General features: G+C 43.1%; 2 protein-coding genes across 2 annotated transcripts in view; one reads left to right on the top strand and one right to left on the bottom strand.

Annotated features, from left to right (window-relative positions):
- Window positions 1-18,881, bottom strand: part of LOC143766439 (uncharacterized) — a 380,006-nt gene that overhangs the window by 340,735 nt on the left and 20,390 nt on the right. The window lies entirely within an intron of this gene.
- On the top strand, window positions 13,982-16,746 carry LOC143766459 (uncharacterized). Its single transcript, XM_077254174.1, has 2 exons — window positions 13,982-14,129; window positions 14,831-16,746. Exons 1-2 carry the CDS (start codon window positions 14,086-14,088, stop codon window positions 15,933-15,935), a joined length of 1,149 nt encoding a protein of 382 aa, XP_077110289.1. The 5' UTR covers window positions 13,982-14,085; the 3' UTR covers window positions 15,936-16,746.

The following is an 18,881-nucleotide window of genomic DNA, read 5'->3' as shown; positions in this document are numbered from 1 at the left end:
ATGAACAGTGTAATCAATTTTATCCCACCATCAACTTAACACTCAACTACTCCAGCACTGAAATTAACTTTTTGGACACAAACATTAAGCGGCAGAACATTGAAAAAGAGACATCCCTGTATCAGAAGCCAATCGACCACCCAACATACTTTAAATGGGACAGTTTCCATCCAAAACACGTAAAAAACTCTGTCTACAGCCAAGTTATCAGATACAATCATATATGTTCCAACCCCATGGATGGGGATGAACACCTTGGTCGCCTCAGAAAGACCTTTTAGAATTAGGGCTACCATCCAAGAACAATTGAAAACCAGATCACAAGAGCCACCAGAATATTATTATTATTATTATTATTATTATTATTATTTATTGTTATAGCGCCATTTATTCCATGGCGCTTTACAAGTGAGGAGGGGTATACATAATAAAAACAAGTACAATAATCTTGAACAATACAAGTCATAACTGGTACAGGAGGAGTGAGGACCCTGCCCGCGAGGGCTCACAATCTACAAGGGATGGGTGAGAATACAGTAGGTGAGGATAGAGCTGATCGTGCAGCGGTTGGTTGATCGGTGGTTACTGCAGGTTGTAGGCTTGTCGGAAGAGGTGGGTCTTCAGATTCTTTTTGAAGGTTTCGATGGTGGGCGAGAGTCTGATGTGTTGTGGTAGAGGGTTCCAGAGTAGGGGTGATACGCGAGAGAAATCTTGTATACGATTGTGGGAAGAGGAGATAAGAGGGGAGTAGAGAAGGAGATCTTGTGAGGATCGGAGGTTGCGTGTAGGAAAGTACCGGGAGATGAGGTCACAGATGTAAGGAGGAGACAGGTTGTGGATGGCTTTGTATGTCATGGTTAGGGTTTTGTACTGGAGTCTCTGGGCAATGGGGAGCCAGTGAAGGGATTGACAGAGGGGAGAGGCCGGAGAATAGCGGGGGGACAGGTGGATTAGTCGGGCAGCAGAGTTTAGAATAGATTGGAGGGGTGCGAGAGTGTTTGAGGGGAGGCCACAGAGCAGGAGGTTGCAGTAGTCAAGACGAGAGATGATGAGGACATGGACTAGGGTTTTTGCAGATTCTTGGTTGAGGAATTAACCTGGAATCACCTGCTACATTACAAAGCTAAAGAAGAAAATAACCGTGTACCTCTAGTAGTCACCTACAATCCAAATCTAGAGGTGCTAAGCTGCACGGAAATTACAACCTTTACTACAAAAAGATGCCCACTTACAATCCATTTTTCCAGACCCACCCCATTACTGTGTTTTAGGCAACCCCCAAATCTATGAAGTATCATTGTCAGAAGCTCCCTGTCCTCTCCAACAGCTGCAGGAACCTTTCCTTGCAACCAGAAAAAAAAAAGAAAAAAGTAAAACCTGTCCATTTTTAATGAATACGGACAAGATAAAGATCCCCAACTCACATCAGGACTACAAGATCCCAGGTACTTTCAGCTGCATCACATCTAATGTGGTGTACCTAATAATTTGTACCAAATGTCCAACTGGGGGTCTGTATGTGGGGGAGACCGGACAAAAGTTTAGAACAAGAATAAATTCTCATCGCCACACAATAAAAGAAAAAAGAATGGACCTATCTGTGGCAATACATTTTTGTCTCCCAGATCACAGCATTTTGGACATGAAATTACTTGTATTAAAAGGTGACTTCAAATCTCAGAGAGACAGAGAATTTGGGAGTATACATTTATGACAACCTTTGACACACTGAGTGCAGGAATGAATGTGTCGCATGGATTTATGCCTTTTTACATCAATTAAGGAATTTGCACTTCAAACCTTATGGGGCATCATAACACAGAACCAGACCCCAATCAGAGTACAATAAAACCTTCACTCCTTATCTAGGAACTGTTCCAATATTTAGGGACTCAACTGTTTATCACTCTCCCATAATGACTGTTCTGTGCTGTGTTGTGTATAAATACAGTATGTGATTCTTCAGATGTTGTATTAGTCTATGCCTAAGGCCGTCGTCACACTAGAAAGTTATATGGAGGTATGAGAGTCGCAAAAACTATGCATTGTACACGGACCAATGATTTTCTATGGGACAGCTCCTATCTGCCGTATATTTCGCAGCCGTATTTTACTGGCGTAGAAAATCGCAGCATGCTGCGTTTGTCAGCGTAATGCGCAAAAAAAAATAAATTGTGAAACAACTGACAATATGTCTTATATTCTAGGTTCTTCAAAGTAGCCACCTTTTGCTTTGATGACTGCTTTGCACATTCTTGGCATTCACTTGATGAGCTTCAAGAGGTAGTCAGCGGAAATGGTTTTCATTTCACAGGTGTGCCCTGTCAGGTTTAATAAGTGGGATTTCTTGCCTTATAAATGGGGTTGGGACCATCAGTTGTGTTGAGCAGAAGTCTGGTGGATACACAGCTGATAGTCCTTCTGAATAGACTGTTAGAATTTGCATTATGGCAAGAAAAAAGCAGCTAAGTAAAGAAAAAACGAGTGGCCATCATTACTTTAAGAAATGAAGGTCAGTCAGTCCGAAAAATTGGGAAAACTTTGAAAGTTTCCCCAAGTGCAGTTGCATAAACCATCAAGCACTACAAAGAACCTGGCTGACATGAGGACCGCCCCAAAAAAGGAAAACCAAGAGTCACTTCTGCTTCTGAGGATAAGTTTATCCGAGTCACCAGCCTCAGAAATAGCAGGTTAACAGCAGCTCAGATTAGAGACCAGGTCAATGCCACACAGAGTTCTAGCAGCAGACACATCTCTACAACTATTAAGAGCAGACTTTGTGCAGCAGGCCTTCATGGTAAAACAGCTGCTAGGAAACCACTGCTAAGGACAGGCAACAAGCAGAAGAGACTTGTTTGGGCTAAAGTCCATTCCTTGTGTTCATTAGACCAGTGGAAATCTGTGCTTTGCTCTGATGAGTCCAAATTTGAGATCTTTGGTTCCAACCACCGTCTCTTTGTGCGACGCAGAAAAGGTGAATGGATGGACTCTACATGCCTGGTTCCCACCGTTAAGCATGGAGGAGGAGGTGTGATGTGTGGGGGTGCTTTGCTGGTGACCCTGTTGGGGATTTATTCAAAATTGAAGGCATAATGAACCAGCATGGCTACCACAGCATCTTGCAGCGTCAAGCTATTCCATCCAGTTTGCGTTTAGTTGGACCATCATTTATTTTTCAACAGGACAATGACCCCAAACACACCTCCAATCCAAACTGTGTAAGGGCTATTTGACCAAGAAGGAGAGTGATGGGGTGCTACGCCAGATGACCTGATGGTTTGGGGTAACTGCAGAGTGAAGGCAAAAGGGCCAACAAGTGCTAAGCGTCTCTGGGAACTCCTTCAGGATTGTTGGAAGACCATTTACGGTGACTACCTCTTGAAGCTCATCAAGAGAATGCCAAGACTGTGCAAAGCAGTCATCAAAAGGTGGCTACTTTGAAGAACCTAGAATATAAGACATATTTTCAGTTGTTTCACACTTTTTTGTTAAAGGGAACCTATCACCCCGTTTTTTAAAGATTAGATAAAAATAGTGTGAAATAGGGGCAGAGCTGGGTTTTACATTACTGCCTTTTTGGTGCCTTTATTCCCCCGTTAGGCTGCCGAAATACCTTTGTGAAGTGGCCGTTTTGTCCTGTCACTCAAGTTGGTCAGGTCGGATGGGCGTGGTTAAATAGCGGTTCCTCCCCCCTGCTTCTCGGCGTGTCTTTTGTAAACGCGATCTGTGAATGGCACAGATCGCGCTTTTTCTTAGCAGTTGCGCAGTGAATTTGCCTCCGGCGCCTGCGCATTATGTTTTGCCCAACTGTGGGCATAGCATATTTTACATCACTGCGCATGCGCGGGTCGTAACTTTAGCCTTGGTGCCCCGGAAGTGATCATATGGGCATAGTGGGGGCACCAAGGACTAAAGGCTAAAGTTACGACCCGCGCATGCGCAGTGATGTAAAATATGCTATGCCCACAGTTGGGCAAAACATAATGCCCAGGCGCCGGAGGCAAATTCACTGTGCAACTGCTAAGAAAAAGCGCGATCTGTGCCATTCACAGATCGCGTTTACGAAAGACACGCCGAGAAGCAGGGGGGAGGAACCGCTATTTAACCACGCCCATCCGACCTGACCAACTTGAGTGACAGGACAAAACGGCCACTTCACAAAGGTATTTCGGCAGCCTAACGGGGGAATAAAGGCACCAAAAAGGCAGTAATGTAAAGCCCAGCTCTGCCCCTATTTCACACTATTTTTATCTAATCTTTAAAAAATGGGGTGATAGGTTCCCTTTAAGTATATAATTCCACAAGTGTTATTTTATAGTTTTGATGCCTTCAGTGTGAATTTACAACTTTCATAGTCATGAAAATACAGAAAAATCTTTAAATGAGATGGTGTGTCCAAACTTTTGGTCTGTAGAGTGTGTGTGTGTGTGTGTGTGTGTGTGTGTGTGTGTGTGTGTGTGTGTGTGTGTGTGTCATTGTTATTTTACAGTCATCTACTATTCTAGTATAATTGTAATGTTTTGGAACAAACTGCCTATGAAAACAGTATTTTTTAAAAAAAAATAAACACTCAAATGCATGTTCGAAATTATTATGCACAGCAGAGTTTTCAACCTTTTTTTTTCTTAAGAAAAAACGAAGTGATGCTGCGCTCGGGGGTGGATGTTGCGTGATAGTGAACGGCGTATGGCCGATGAATAGGTACTAATGGGTACCCAATTAGGAGCCACAGATATATGCCCTCAATAGGGAGTGAAAGAAACCTATAAAATATCTAAAACATATGTGCGCATGTACATACACCTGAATACTGTATTGCACAAGGTGCTTACCCAATATGTAGATGCGCTGGTAGATGCATTTGTAGTCCCACTGTAGCTGTGCTTGTGGATGCGTTTGTACTCCCACTGCAGAACCTAAGACAACAATCCACTCATTATGAGTGATATATAGTGCATAACGTATAGGTTTTAATTATGTAGTTCTAATAAAGTATTTAATTTTAAACACATAGTCACGTTCAAATGACAGGGACGTTCTGGGAAGTCCAAATCAGTCATGTCTCAATAAATATATTATATACTCGGTCCACAGTGCCCAGCTTATTATAGCAACAAAGTTTCCATGCAGCGTTCCCAAATGAGTTATGCGAGGGGAGGCGGGGTGTGGGCGGACTAGCGGCTTAGTCACAGCATATAAAGAGAGAAGATGGAATGACACATAGTAACCCTGATGAAGAAGGCCGAGAACCTTCGAAACGCATTGGTTAGTCATTCCCTTTTGGCCCCAACGCTGCTCCGTGCCTCTAGTGACGTCACAGTACAGGCACGCGCGAGCCGGCGCTAGCAGCCATCTTTCCCCTCGCGGTTACCAGGGACGCCTTCGGCCGGCGCTCCTAGGTATCGCGTCAGCTGCTACTCATCCCCCCGCTCCCTTATCCCCCACACACGCCGCAAACAGCAAAACAGCGGTGGCCGGATGGGGCAACCCTTCTGGGTTCTGCAGTGGGAGTAGCATCCACAAGCACAGCTACAGTGGGACTACAAATGCATCTACCAGCGCATCTACATATTGGGTAAGCACCTTTGTGCAATACAGTATTCAGGTGTATGTACACGCGCACATATGTTTTAGATATTTTATAGGTTTCTTTCACTCCCTATTGAGGGCATATATCTGTGGCTCCTAATTGGGTACCCATTAGTACCTATTCATCCGCCATACGCCGTTCACTATCACGCAACATCCACCCCCGAGCGCAGAATCACTTAGTTTTTTCTTGTGATAATTCTTTACCTTCCTCCAGGATAGGCACAGATCCTGTTTTGTGATCCCAGCAGCCTGGGGTGTATAATTCCACCTTCGATTCTTCCTGTCACCTACTTCTAGCCCTCAAGCGTGGTGAGCGCCAGTGTGTGTTATTTTGTATTTATCCTTTTTTTTTCTTATTTTGAACAAAAAAATGGTCAATTGTGAAGTTATAAGCATTATCAGCTTATTACAAAATGAAATCAAACAGTTTTCAAGTGAAAACTTTATTCTAGGTGATGTTACATTTGCACATAGGACCCCTTGTTCGAAAGAAGCTTCTGAACTCTCTTGTCCATTGAATTTGTGTTTTTAGATGGTTTCTGCTTCAATTGTTTTGCATGTGGACAGAATACCCTCCCAGAGCTGTTGCTTAGATGTGAACTGCCTCCCGCCATCATAGACACTCAAGTTTGTCCTCTTTTATGCCCATAGCAGCCAGAGATGCAGATGTGTTTTTTGCAGCATGAGACGGTGCATTATCATGCATGAATATGATCTTGCTGCAGAAAGCATGGTTCTTCCTCTTGAACCATGGCAGGAAGTGTTGTTTTAGAAACTCCACATAGAATATGGAGTTCATCTTTACCCCTTCAGGGATCATAAAGGGGCCGACAATCTCTCTCCCCATGATTCCAGCCCAAAACATTACTCCACCTCCTCCTTGTTGGCCCCTTAGCCGTGTTCACATGGGGTGTCCATCAACCAGCCATCCTCCACTCCATCCATCTGGACCATCGAGCGTTGCACGGCACTCATCGGTGAACAAAACAGTTTGGAAGTCAGTCTTCATGTATCGTTTGGCCCACTGGAGCCGTTTCTGCTTGTGTGCAGTTGATAGAGGTGGTCGACCGGATGGCTTACGCACAGCTGCAAACCTCTGAAGGACCCCTGCATCTGGTTGTTCTGGGGACATTGGAGGCACCAGCAGCTTCAAAAACTTGTCTGCTGCTATGACAAGGCATTTTTGCAGCTGCTCTTTTAACCTTACGCAATTGCCTGTTGGAAAGAGTCCTCAATTTTTCCTTATCAGCACGCACACGTGTGTGCTGGGAATCAGCTACATACTTCTTGATTGTGCAATGATCACGATGAAGTGTCTTGGCAATGTTGAATGTAGTCATGCTTTGACCTAAATACTCCACAATTTGTTGCTTCTCAGCAGCCGACACATCCTTTTTCTTTCCCAATCTGGCAAAAAATGTAGGCTGCTTAATAATGTGGAACAGCCTTCTTAAGTAGTCTTGCCTTTATTTGGACACACCTGCCAAACTAATTTGCACAGGTATCTGCAATTGCTTTCAGTGATACAAAGAGCCCTGACACACATCACCATCAATGAGTTTAAACGACAAACAAAAAAATTCTAACCTTATCACTCCTAAACTCTTTGTGCTTAATAATTTGGAACACATTATATATATATATATATATATATATATATATATATATATATATATATATATATATACACACACACACACACACATACATACATATACATATATACACTGTATATATGTTTTCAGAATATTTGAGCCCATGGATCCATTATATGTCCATTTTGCAAGGTTGCGAGAAAAAAAACGCAGTACGGATGCCATACGGATTACATACGGAAGATCACATGCGTAAAATACGCAGCCACACCCTGCCTACGGATAACATACGGATCACTGTTTTGGGATCATTTCTGCGTATTACGCCTGTAAAAAAATGACAGTATTTCCCTACGCTGAGTGTGACGCCGGCCTAATGAAGAGGCCTGAGTAGTCTCGAAAGCTTGCAATTGTGGCGGCCCAGGGTCCTGGTCGTCAAAATCGTATTGCTTTCCTCCCAGGGAGAGTGATGCTACATTTGGAGGCAAGGAAGGATAACTGCATCCAGGTACCACAAACATGCAACGCCTTCATACTCCAGGCCACCAGGGGGGAGCTTTTGATCCTATTTACTAAATGACTCCCCACATATATATAACTGGTAGTCTGTAGGGAAAGTCAGTCAGTCCTTCTGGGAAGCTGTTCCTGGTAGGAGCATATTCCTGTCAGATGAGAGGGTTCACGGAGCTGTGCATGCCCTAAGAGCTGCAGCTCCCTGAAAGAAACATTTTGAAGGCCGAATTGTATTGCAGCGAGCATGCAGGAAAGCAAAGCAAAGGAGAGGCTACCAGAAGGGGACCAGCCTCAAACAGGCTGCCTCCTTCTGAGGCGCAGAACACCGGTAGCCGAAACACGGAGGTAGTAAGGACCTCAATGCCTTAGTTCAGAGACCGGCAGGACAGCTAATTGCATGTTACCTGTCCGCACCTACACCCAGGAGGCACGGTGGCACCCCTCAGAGGCTGGGGCATGCTATGCTAGAGTCCCTATAAACAGCCTCAAGCCACCAGTCATACGGGTTATGTCCTATCCGACTACGGGGGACAGAGAGAGAGAGAGAGAGAGACACCACATCTGTGAGGCCCTTATTTGAAGCTTATGCAGTAAGGGACTACACCACTACAGCGCAAGGGAAGGCTATTGATTTCCACCTGGACAAGGGGACTCTGGACTTGCCTCTGAACCGGCCCTGTGGCCTGGTGCCCTGGACTGTGGCTGCTGAAGACTTCAGTAAAAGAGGTAAAGAGACTGCAAACCTGTCCTCGTTCTTCACTGCACCTCTCACCATTGTACTATCTACACACCGGGAGCCCTGGGCATATACTTCACCTGTGGGAAGGTATACCATCTAGCTGCCATAACATCACCCCAGCAGACCTCTTAAAGCAGCGTCGGTCACCCTGACCGAATACCACAGGTGGCGTCACGAACATAAACTTTATCCCTTTAAAGACCTTTCCCTTTTTATATGGATGTCCCAGGGCCACGGACCGGGTTGCAGCCACTGACATCCCCCTGTGAACCGCAGGACCTGGTACCAAGTATCCCACGGCCCTGACGGGGCACTCCACAATTTGTTACCATCTTTTCAGTTAGCCATTAAAAGTTATCAACCACTGAAGGACTCAATTCTATATATTTTCCTATCTACAGCCTAACACGGTACCAAGATATCTCTTTCCTGCATAAGTGGGGACACACGTGCAGTGTTGTGAATTTCCCATGGATTCTCTGTCTCGGTGCTTGCTTCTCTGATATTCCTAACAGATGAGGTTTAATAGCTCCTTGGTGATGATGTGAGTATATGTAGTTAATCTTTATATCTACTTAATCATTTTATGTAGTTAATCTTAATATGTACTTAACCTTTGTATGTTAATATATAAAAGTGTATGCAATCATACTATTCCTTTAATTTTGAACTTTAAAATAAAATTGAGGTATATCACAAGTAGTAGCCTTCTTTAAAGCCGTATCCGAACCTTAGTGTTAAAAACTTGGCAATACATAATTTGGCGTAGTCGGCAGGATACGCAGAAGGCTCAGAAGTTTTTTTGTTAATATTAACAGGGCTGTGTCATACGAAAAAAAAGTGTATGTGAGTGAGTCTATTGAGATTCCAGGTTGGGAACAGGCTCCCTTTCTTATTTTGGCAACCAAGTGGTCGCACAGTGCTGGTTTGTGTGAAGCATGGGACAAATGTTTGAAGGATGCTGAACCTGCTGATGTAGTTGCATGCTTACAGAAAGTGAAATTGGAGAAAGGTAAAGAGTTGGGTGATGTTGGTAGGCCCGGATGGATACGGTTGTCTGCATATAGAAAACAGCATGAGGAAAGAATGCATATGCTAACAAAAGTACAGGAATTGGAAAAACAGTTGTGATTTCCAGAATGCATTTGTTATAGCACAATGTCAGAATAAGTTATTAATTGACAGATGTGATGGTTATCAGCATGTTGCAGAAAAGGCTGCAGTATGTGTGGCCGAGTATAAATACAGAAGAAGTACAACAAAACAAAATAACAAAACAAAACAACAAAAGAAAGTAGCTTTGGTCATAGCCAAAGCAGGGATAGAGTGGAACCCAGATCAGTGGGATGGTGATGCTTGGAAATCAACTAACTCCGAAACATCACCGATCCCGAGTCTGAACATTTCCATGGGATGAGAGAAATTTATCGCATGGCCATATGGAGGGACGGAGTGATCAAAATGTTTATACAACTGATGGTTCGCCAGTCATGACCCTTTAAAATAAAGAAGAATTGGAATAATCCTGAATTGTCATCAAAGTCTTGTTGCACAGTTCTATACTCTATCTGCTTCCAATTAAACTGATTTATATCACTTTATATTATTGTTAAGATCAGTAGATGTTAGTATATATGCAGTTCTGTAATTGACTTGGGGATATATGATATGACCTATATTGGCTTGTAATGCTATATGCCACATCTGGTGCATTGGCTGTTTCCAATAGCTCCTTTAGTGTGTGTTTGTAGGTTTTAGGATTTCTTAGTGGGTATGTGTACATATTCAAAGTTGTCCTCCCTGCCCTGTACGCGCTCGTCATCTTGTCACTGCCGCTGCTGTCCGCGTCTCTATGTGGAGATGGAGCCGGACGGCTTCTCCTTTGCATGACGCCGGTGCTGGTTGTTGCCTCGGTGACAGGACGTGTCATTTCCGGGCCAGGAGTATTACTTCCGATTAGCGCGGCTTACTGTTAAAACGTCCGTGCAGTATTTAAGACGGGTTAACATTGGTCCCACCAGGCCCCTTAAGAAAGGAGAGGTCCGAAACGCGCGTCGGGGCGGACGCGCTCGTCTAACTCTGGTTTTGTCCCCATATCTCCGGCGCCTATTATAAGGTAAAGCTATGGTCCCTTTCTGTGCATGGTACTTTATCCCTCACAGGGGTTATACAGTGGTCAAGCTGGGGGTATTTATTTATATAGGGGAATTGTGATATCCATTTATGCATGAGCCGTGCCTGTTGAGATGGTACACTTTGTGGCAAATTATTTAGGCTATGCATGTGTGGCATTATAGCGATAGGTTATACTTGGATCTGAATTGGTATCAATATTGTGTACAAGCAGTGCAAAGGTAGCATTGCCCTATTGCTATATAAACCGGTAGTCTAGACGTGAGCGTCGCTTATTATGTATTACGCAATGCACATATGCAGTCTATTTCACCTTCTTTCCTTCATATGGTGATATGCGTTTTACAATTTTGTAGTTTGTTGATTAATAAAATTTATATTGATTTTTTATGAAATTCGACCTTTTGATCATCATTTCGTTTGTTGTGGTCTTGAAGTAATTGCTCGTGGAGCTGATAATGTGCTGATAGTTATGAAACGCGGGCAAGAAAAGTGGGAACTTATGTTAACTGACAGGTGTTGTTATCTCAGAGAGTAATATATATTTTTTCTTTTAGGGTCCCTTTCCACTTGCGAGGAAAACGGACGAGTGCAATCCGATAAAAAAATCGGATTGCACTCGGACCAATGTTATTTAATAGGTGTCTTATCATTTGCGATTTTTTTTCTCAGCCGAAATCGAACTGAGAAAAATCTGGGTCGGCTGAGAAAAAAAATCGCAGCATGCTGCGTATTGCTGAGATTCTCGGACGAGACTCGCCAAAAGAAGTCAATGGGTGCGAGAAAAAAATGCACAGCACTCGCGTTTTTAACGGATTGATGTGAGAGAATTTAGCACAAAAGAGTGAAATGATCCCATGACCGGAAGTGACATACAGGGAAGTGTTGGCAGGCTTCCCTACACCACATGTCAGTATTCCCTGCTTGTGACACCTCCACGGAGTCTCAAGTTGTTCTCGGTTTGCCATGTCGTATATAATTAATGTGGAGATGCTCTTGGTGTTAGTCCAGGAGCGCCCAGAACTTTGGGATCCCCAAGATTCAAATTATCACAACCGCCTTGTCAAGGACGCCTCATGGACTTACATTTGCCGGCAATTATTTAACAATTATGCTGAGAGCACCCCAGATGTCCAAATGAGGATGAGTAAGTAAACTGTTTAGATATCTCTACATATATATCTATATATATATCTATATATATATCTATATACACTCACCGGCCACTTTATTAGGTACACCTGTCCAACTTCTTGTTAACACTTAATTTCTAATCAGCCAATCACATGGCGGCAACTCAGTGCATTTAGGCATGTAGACATGGTCAAGACAATCTCCTGCAGTTCAAACCGAGCATCAGTATGGGGAAGAAAGGTGATTTGAGTGCCTTTGAACGTGGCATGGTTGTTGGTGCCAGAAGGGCTGGTCTGAGTATTTCAGAAACTGCTGATCTACTGGGATTTTCACGCACAACCATCTCTAGGGTTTACAGAGAATGGTCCAAAAAAGAAAAAAAATCCAGTGAGCGGCAGTTCTGTGGGCGGAAATGCCTTGTTGATGCCAGAGGTCAGAGGAGAATGGGCAGACTGGTTCGAGCTGATAGAAAGGCAACAGTGACTCAAATCGCCACTTGTTACAACCAAGGTAGGCCTAAGAGCATCTCTGAACGCACAGTGCGTCGAACTTTGAGGCAGATGGGCTACAGCAGCAGAAGACCACACCGGGTACCACTCCTTTCAGCTAAGAACAGGAAACTGAGGCTACAATTTGTACAAGCTCATCGAAATTGGACAGTAGAAGATTGGAAAAACGTTGCTTGGTCTGATGAGTCTCGATTTCTGCTGCGACATTCGGATGGTAGGGTCAGAATTTGGCGTAAACAACATGAAAGCATGGATCCATCCTGCCTTGTATGGAGCATCTTTGGGATGTGCAGCCGACAAATCTGCGGCAACTGTGTGATGCCATCATGTCAATATGGACCAAAATCTCTGAGGAATGCTTCCAGCACCTTGTTGAATCTATTCCACGAAGAATTGAGGCAGTTCTGAAGGCAAAAGGGGGTCCAACCCGTTACTAGCATGGTGTACCTAATAAAGTTGCCGGTGAGTGTATATATATATATATATATATATATATATATATATATATATATCTATATCTATATATATATATATATATATATATATATATATCTATATATATATATATATCTATATATATCTATATATATATATATATATATCTATATATATATCTATATATATATATATCTCTATATATATCTCTATATATATCTCTATATATATCTCTATATATATATCTATATATCTATCTATCTATCTCTATATATATATATATATATATATACACACACACACACATACATACATACATACATACATACATACATGTGAATTATTAAACTATCATTTTGTAATATAACTATATATATATATACACCTTTTTTTTGGAGAAAAAAAAAGATAGAGAGATGTGTATATATATATATATATATATATATATATATATATATATATATATATATATATATATATATATTAGATGTTGGTCCAATTCTAACGCATCAGATATTCTAGAATGTGTAGGTAGTATATAGCACAGGCCACATGCTAGATTGCACAGCCACGTAGTATATAGCCCAGCCACGAAGTATTTTTCAATGTTGCCACGATATTATTGTTCCAAAAAGAATTTGGTTCCAAAATCATTATATACTCAACCTCCGGCGTCCTGCGGATCCAAGGCAGGCATTTCCCAATGTATGTTGCGACGCGGTGGTCTGAAGAATGCACTGCCGCCTCGCGAAATGATGACGTGCGTCCTCGCAAGACCGCTACCTCGTAATCTTGCGAGATCACAATGCATGGTTCCGAGCCTCCCCAACAGCGCTAATGTCATGGGAGGGTGAGTATATAATGATTCTTTATGTTTGTTCTTATTTTTCACATTATATCTTAAAAATATTGATGCTGCATAGGCAGCATCAATATTGGGAATTTGGTCACACAGGGTTAATGTCAGCGGTAACGGAGTTTGTTACACCGCGGCCTAAGGCACTCCGTTAACGCTGACATTAACCCTGTTTGAGCGCTGCCTGTAGGGGAGTATGTAGCTTCCACTGACTGCGGAGAGTAAGCATCGGCCATTTTGATGCCGGTATGTGCCTGTCGCTGATTGGTCGTGGTCGTTTGGCACCGTCAAATCATAAAGTTTGATTGCTCTCACAGACAGAAGCCACGAACAATGTGATTTGTGAGACACACAGACAGACAATTGTGTATGTATAGATATAGGTATAGAGAGAGAGAGAGAGATTTTGTTGCCTTCACATGACTAATCTTTGTATGTGTAAATGTTTTTAAAACATTGATCTTTGCAGTGAATGATGTAACCCGGAGGTGGCGGAGCTGCCGGGATCAATACAGGAGAGAGCGCCAACAACGTCAGCAAAGTGGTTCGGGGGCTTTAAAAAAAAGGCCATACCTGTATATGAGTCGCTTAAACTTTTTAGCACGCATCATTGACCTAAGACCGTAAGTACCCTATACACTCGAGTATAAGCCGGGTATGCGTTTTTACCCCTCATCCCTGTCCTGCTATGCGTGACTAACCCCGTTTTGTCCTGGTATGTGGCTTGCCTTGTCCTGGTATGTGTGGCTCATCCTGTTGTATGCATGGCTCTCCTGGTCTCGCATTGCTCAGTTCCCCACTCTTAACCCTGGTTGTAGGCATGGCTGACATTCCCCCCCCCTCCCATCAGAATCACACTCTGTTGCTGTATCTCCGTCCCTGCATCTCCATTGTCTTGCGTTGTCTGCTCTCCCATGCGGTCATGTGTTATCCGTCAGAAAGGTTCTGGTTATGCACTCCACGCCAATAAAATGGATATATGTCCATATTTCTTACCTTAATAAGCGGTAACACGTGACTGCTAAGCACAGGAGCAGCGAGATGGTTGCGCTGTGACAACGGAGATGCATCAACGGAGGTTGAGTAACATGTATTCTTTAAATTCGGCTCCTGATGCTGCTCTGGTGGTGCCCCTCCCCCCCCAGCATTGTGCCAAAGTTACTTGTGTCTAATCCGAGGGTGAGGTTTTGTTGTCACTTAACATCATCTCGGCTTCTACACGAGTATATGTGCTACTTGTTTTTCTTGGGCATTGCTAATTGTAGGACATAATTCCTAGTTGTCTTAAAAAAATGTCTTAACCTTAAAAATTTGTAATATCTAGAACCGAATCCAACATACGAGAAACAGACACAGGCTTGGAGGCAGAGGCAGGGCCATCACAACATGAACAACAACGCCCAAGTGAGGAAGATGTCCCTGGACCATCAGAGGAGGAAGGGCGAGAAGCACAAAACCCTCCTGAGGATGATGCACAGCAGGAAGACCAGCCCAGGAGCAGCAGCCCAACATTGCCCCTATCTAGCTCACCACTGGCATCAATACCACAGCGAATGCGCAGAAGGAGAGAAGCCCAAAATCTCGTGACAAGGAGGGAGATTGATAGATGTGTCATGGATTACATTGGTCGCACCATTTCTGATGATGGAGAGGAGGCATTTTGTCCCAGCTTGGCCCAACATCTACGCAGAATACCAATGGATTTAAGACTAAATACCAAAACATCTATAATGCACCTCATACATGCTGCAACCCCCCCCCAAAACCCACGAGAACTTTTTGAAATAATTGAGAAACACCACCAACAGCTGTCTGCCTGCCCCGATGCATCCATCTCTGGCGCTGCTCATGTCCCTGCAACTAGAGAGTCACAACAAACACCTATAAGTAGGCCAAATACTGACTCTGGGCGGCCATCTTTGTCTGTCATTGCAATCCAATCATGGCCACGTCATATTAGTGTTGAAGGGCATTTTGGACAGGAGCATGGCAACATAGGCCAACCGCCTCCTTTTGTTGCTTATTCCAACCCCACCATCACCAATATTCCCCCCACACATACTCAGCAAGCATGGCCCCCATACCAAAGACATTATGGTCAGCAAGGACAATATGGGCCACAGTATAGGGCAGCAAATGTAATTGGGCAGGGTGCAGGCTGGCTTCCTCGGGATCAACAACCCAATTCTAATTTTACACAACACAGCAATATATTTCAACAGCAACATACACAAGAACCAGCTTTCTATTCTCATGGACAAGTTGATTATGTGCCCAGTCAGCAACAACCAATACGAACACAGGCCAACACCCCAGCAGCAATCACTCAAAATACTTCCCGTGAGCAAAGCACTCTTCCAGAAGGCCAACACATTCCCATTTCAACATCTTCACCAACCACATCACATCATTCTTTTCTTGATTTGTAATGTTTGTAACTGTTTGCATGTTTAATTTTTGGCCAACATTGTCTAGTTTTAACTTTAGGCCAAAGGAAGCCTTGTTATTTCTGTTCGGTTTACTATTTCTAAGCTAAAATTGTGTTCAAAACAAGATATGTGTATATTTTGGATATTAAACATGGATCCAAAGTAACGATACAAAATAATAATTGAATATACTTGAGTATAAGCCAAAAGGGGAAATTTGAGGCCTTGAAAGATGGCCATTACATCTCGGCTTATACTAAAGTATATTTTTTGAAAATTGTTGTTATGTTAAAAAAAAAAAAATAACATAGGCCAATATTTTGAGAGAGCCTCTTCATGCCACAGTGCCTCCATCATCTGCTCACTCACATTTATGGAGTGAGAGGTACCACCATGGGCCAATAACTTGTTTTTGGAATGCTTATGTCCATGGACAATTTGGCCAGCAACGACCACAAAACCAAGCCCCTTTTGGCCAACGCAAACCAAGACTATCCTGCCATTCATCCAAAAATACTGGTTGCAGTTATGTACCACCTGATGTGTTTAGCCACAGTCATGAAGCCAGAACGTAACATCATCAACCCACCCATTCACACAATATACGTTTGCCTACAAACAATCAACATCACTATTGAAGGCAAACATCACAAACAGCAACCTGACCCTCAACAGCCAATCATTCTTTGCTGGTCTTGGAATGTTTGTTCTTTTGGAAATTAACCAGGCATTGCCAATTATAGCACGTTTTTTTGTTTGTCAAAATCAAGCCTCAGTTTTGTTTTTATGTTTGGAAAAATAAACAACACGTTTGTTCTGGATTTTGTTTTTTGAATTATTTGGAAAAAAAAAAACATTGTTGGGAGAAAGGTAGAAATACAATTGTTTTCAAATTAGAAGAAACATAACGAATACACCAATCATATTACAACATTTTCTTGGCAGGGTATTGCTCCCTCCGGCGAATCAAAATAATTTGCAAAAAAGTTACGGACTCTGAGGCCTGACAGCTGGGTGGGTATGGGCAAAGCTTGTGCAATGTGTGGACGATTGATTGGTGATCCTAAAACGCCAGCCAGAGACACAGAGACATCATGTTGCCGGGTAAAGTTGTGTACTATGACGCAGGCCTTTACTACTATGTCCACATTGTTTGGGCTTAACTGGAGGGCACTGTGCAAGACCCTCCATTTAGCTGTCAAGATCCCAAATGCACATTCCACCAGACGACGTGCACAAGTTAATCTGTAGTTAAAAATGTGCCCACGTCATCTTCCCAGTGTCAACATCTGGCAAGTAGAATGGAGGACACATCTGTGGAAATAGGGGGAGGTTGAGGGATTCTTCAGTTTCAGGGGGGTCGGGGTCCCCTATTGTCTAAGTTAGAGGCGAATAAATTTAAACCGTGGGTGTCTAAATTTCCGACGGTAATGCTTATGGTCAAAGTGTGGGGTAAAATTAAAAGTTTAAGGGGAATTACTGGGTTCACGAGGTATACCCCTATATGGGATAATCCATATCTGCCGCAATTGAGGACATTGAAAGGGTTTGCGCAATGGCGACGAGTGGGTATCTGGTGGCTCTCACAGCTGATAGATGGGGGTGTCTTTAAATCATTTGAGGAGTTACGAAAGGAGTTCTCACTTCAGCATTCTATATTTTATCAGTATTTACAAGTAAGACACGCTTATATAATGCAGACTCATATACACCCTATTATTATACATCATGATACTGTTATTAATAGGCTCGGTTTACAGGCATCTACAAGGGGACTAATTTCATTCGTGTACGGGGAGCTCCTTTCGAGGGTGCTATTAGGTCACTGTTGTGAATTCTGTTCTCGAACTCCCTCCTGTGGTTATGAATGGTACTTCGGCGAGTTCTGTCCATGGACTCCCTCTGGTGGCTGTGAGTGGAGCTGCTGGTTCTGAGGTTCCTCCCCCAGCTGACCTCGTTTAGGCCTTGGCTGGCTGCTCTATTTAACTCCACTCAGATCATTACTTGATGCCAGCTGTCAATGTCCTAGTACTGGTTCAGTTCTCTTGGATCTTTCAGATGACCTGTCTACTTCAGCAAAAGCTAAGTCCCTGCTAGCTTATTTGTTACCACTGTGTTTTTGTCCAGCTTGCTATTATGATTTTGTCTTGTTAGCTGGAAGCTCTGGGATGCAGAGTGGCACCACCGCGCCGTGAGTCGGTACGGTGCTCTCTTTTGCACACTCTGCGTGGTTTTTTGTTAGTTTTTTATGCTGACCGCAAATATACCTTTTCTATCTTCAGTCTGTTTAGTTAAGTCCGGCCTCCTTTGCTGAAACCTATTTCATTCCTGTGTTTGTGACTTCCATCTAAACTCTCAGTCAATATGTGTGGGGGGCTGCCTATTTCTTTGGGGAATTTCTCTGAGGCAAGGTAGGCTGTATTTTCTATCTTTAGGGGTAGTTAGCTCTTAGGCTGTGAAGAGGCGTCTAGGCAGAGTCAGGAACGCTCCACGGCTATTTCTAGTTGTTGCGATAGGATTAGGGGTTGTGGTCAGCAGAGCTCCCACTTCCCAGAGCTCGTCCTGTATTACTAGTTTGCTCATCTGGTCATTTCTAGTGCTCCTAACCACCAGCTCAATCATAACAGTACAGCTGGCCAGTAAAGTGTTAAATGCATCTCAATAGAGGGATAAGAGAAGTTCTGAGACCATTTTTTTTTTTTTTCTCTGCAGTGTGTTTTGTTTCTCTTTTCCCCTAAATCTCTGGGTGGTTCAGGACACAGGTGTAGATATGGACATTCAAAGTCTGTCCTCTTGTGTGGATCAACTCACTGCAAGGGTACAAGGCATTCAAGATTATGTAGTTCAGAACTCGATGTTAGAACCCAGAATTCCAATTCCTGATTTGTTTTCTGGGGATAGATCTAAGTTCCTGAATTTCAAAAATAATTGTAGACTGTTTTTTGC

This window comes from Ranitomeya variabilis, chromosome 4 (genome assembly GCF_051348905.1).
Source record: "Ranitomeya variabilis isolate aRanVar5 chromosome 4, aRanVar5.hap1, whole genome shotgun sequence".
Classification (NCBI taxonomy): domain Eukaryota; kingdom Metazoa; phylum Chordata; class Amphibia; order Anura; family Dendrobatidae; genus Ranitomeya; species Ranitomeya variabilis.
This window is presented reverse-complemented; position numbering and strand designations above follow the sequence as displayed.

Coding starts and splice junctions, on each gene's coding strand:
- LOC143766459 (XM_077254174.1), top strand. CDS start 14,086: ATGAGTCGCTTAAACTTTTTAGCACGCATCATTGACCTAAGACC. Junction 14,130..14,830: donor CGCATCATTGACCTAAGACC/GTAAGTACCCTA, acceptor TGTAATATCTAG/AACCGAATCCAACATACGAG.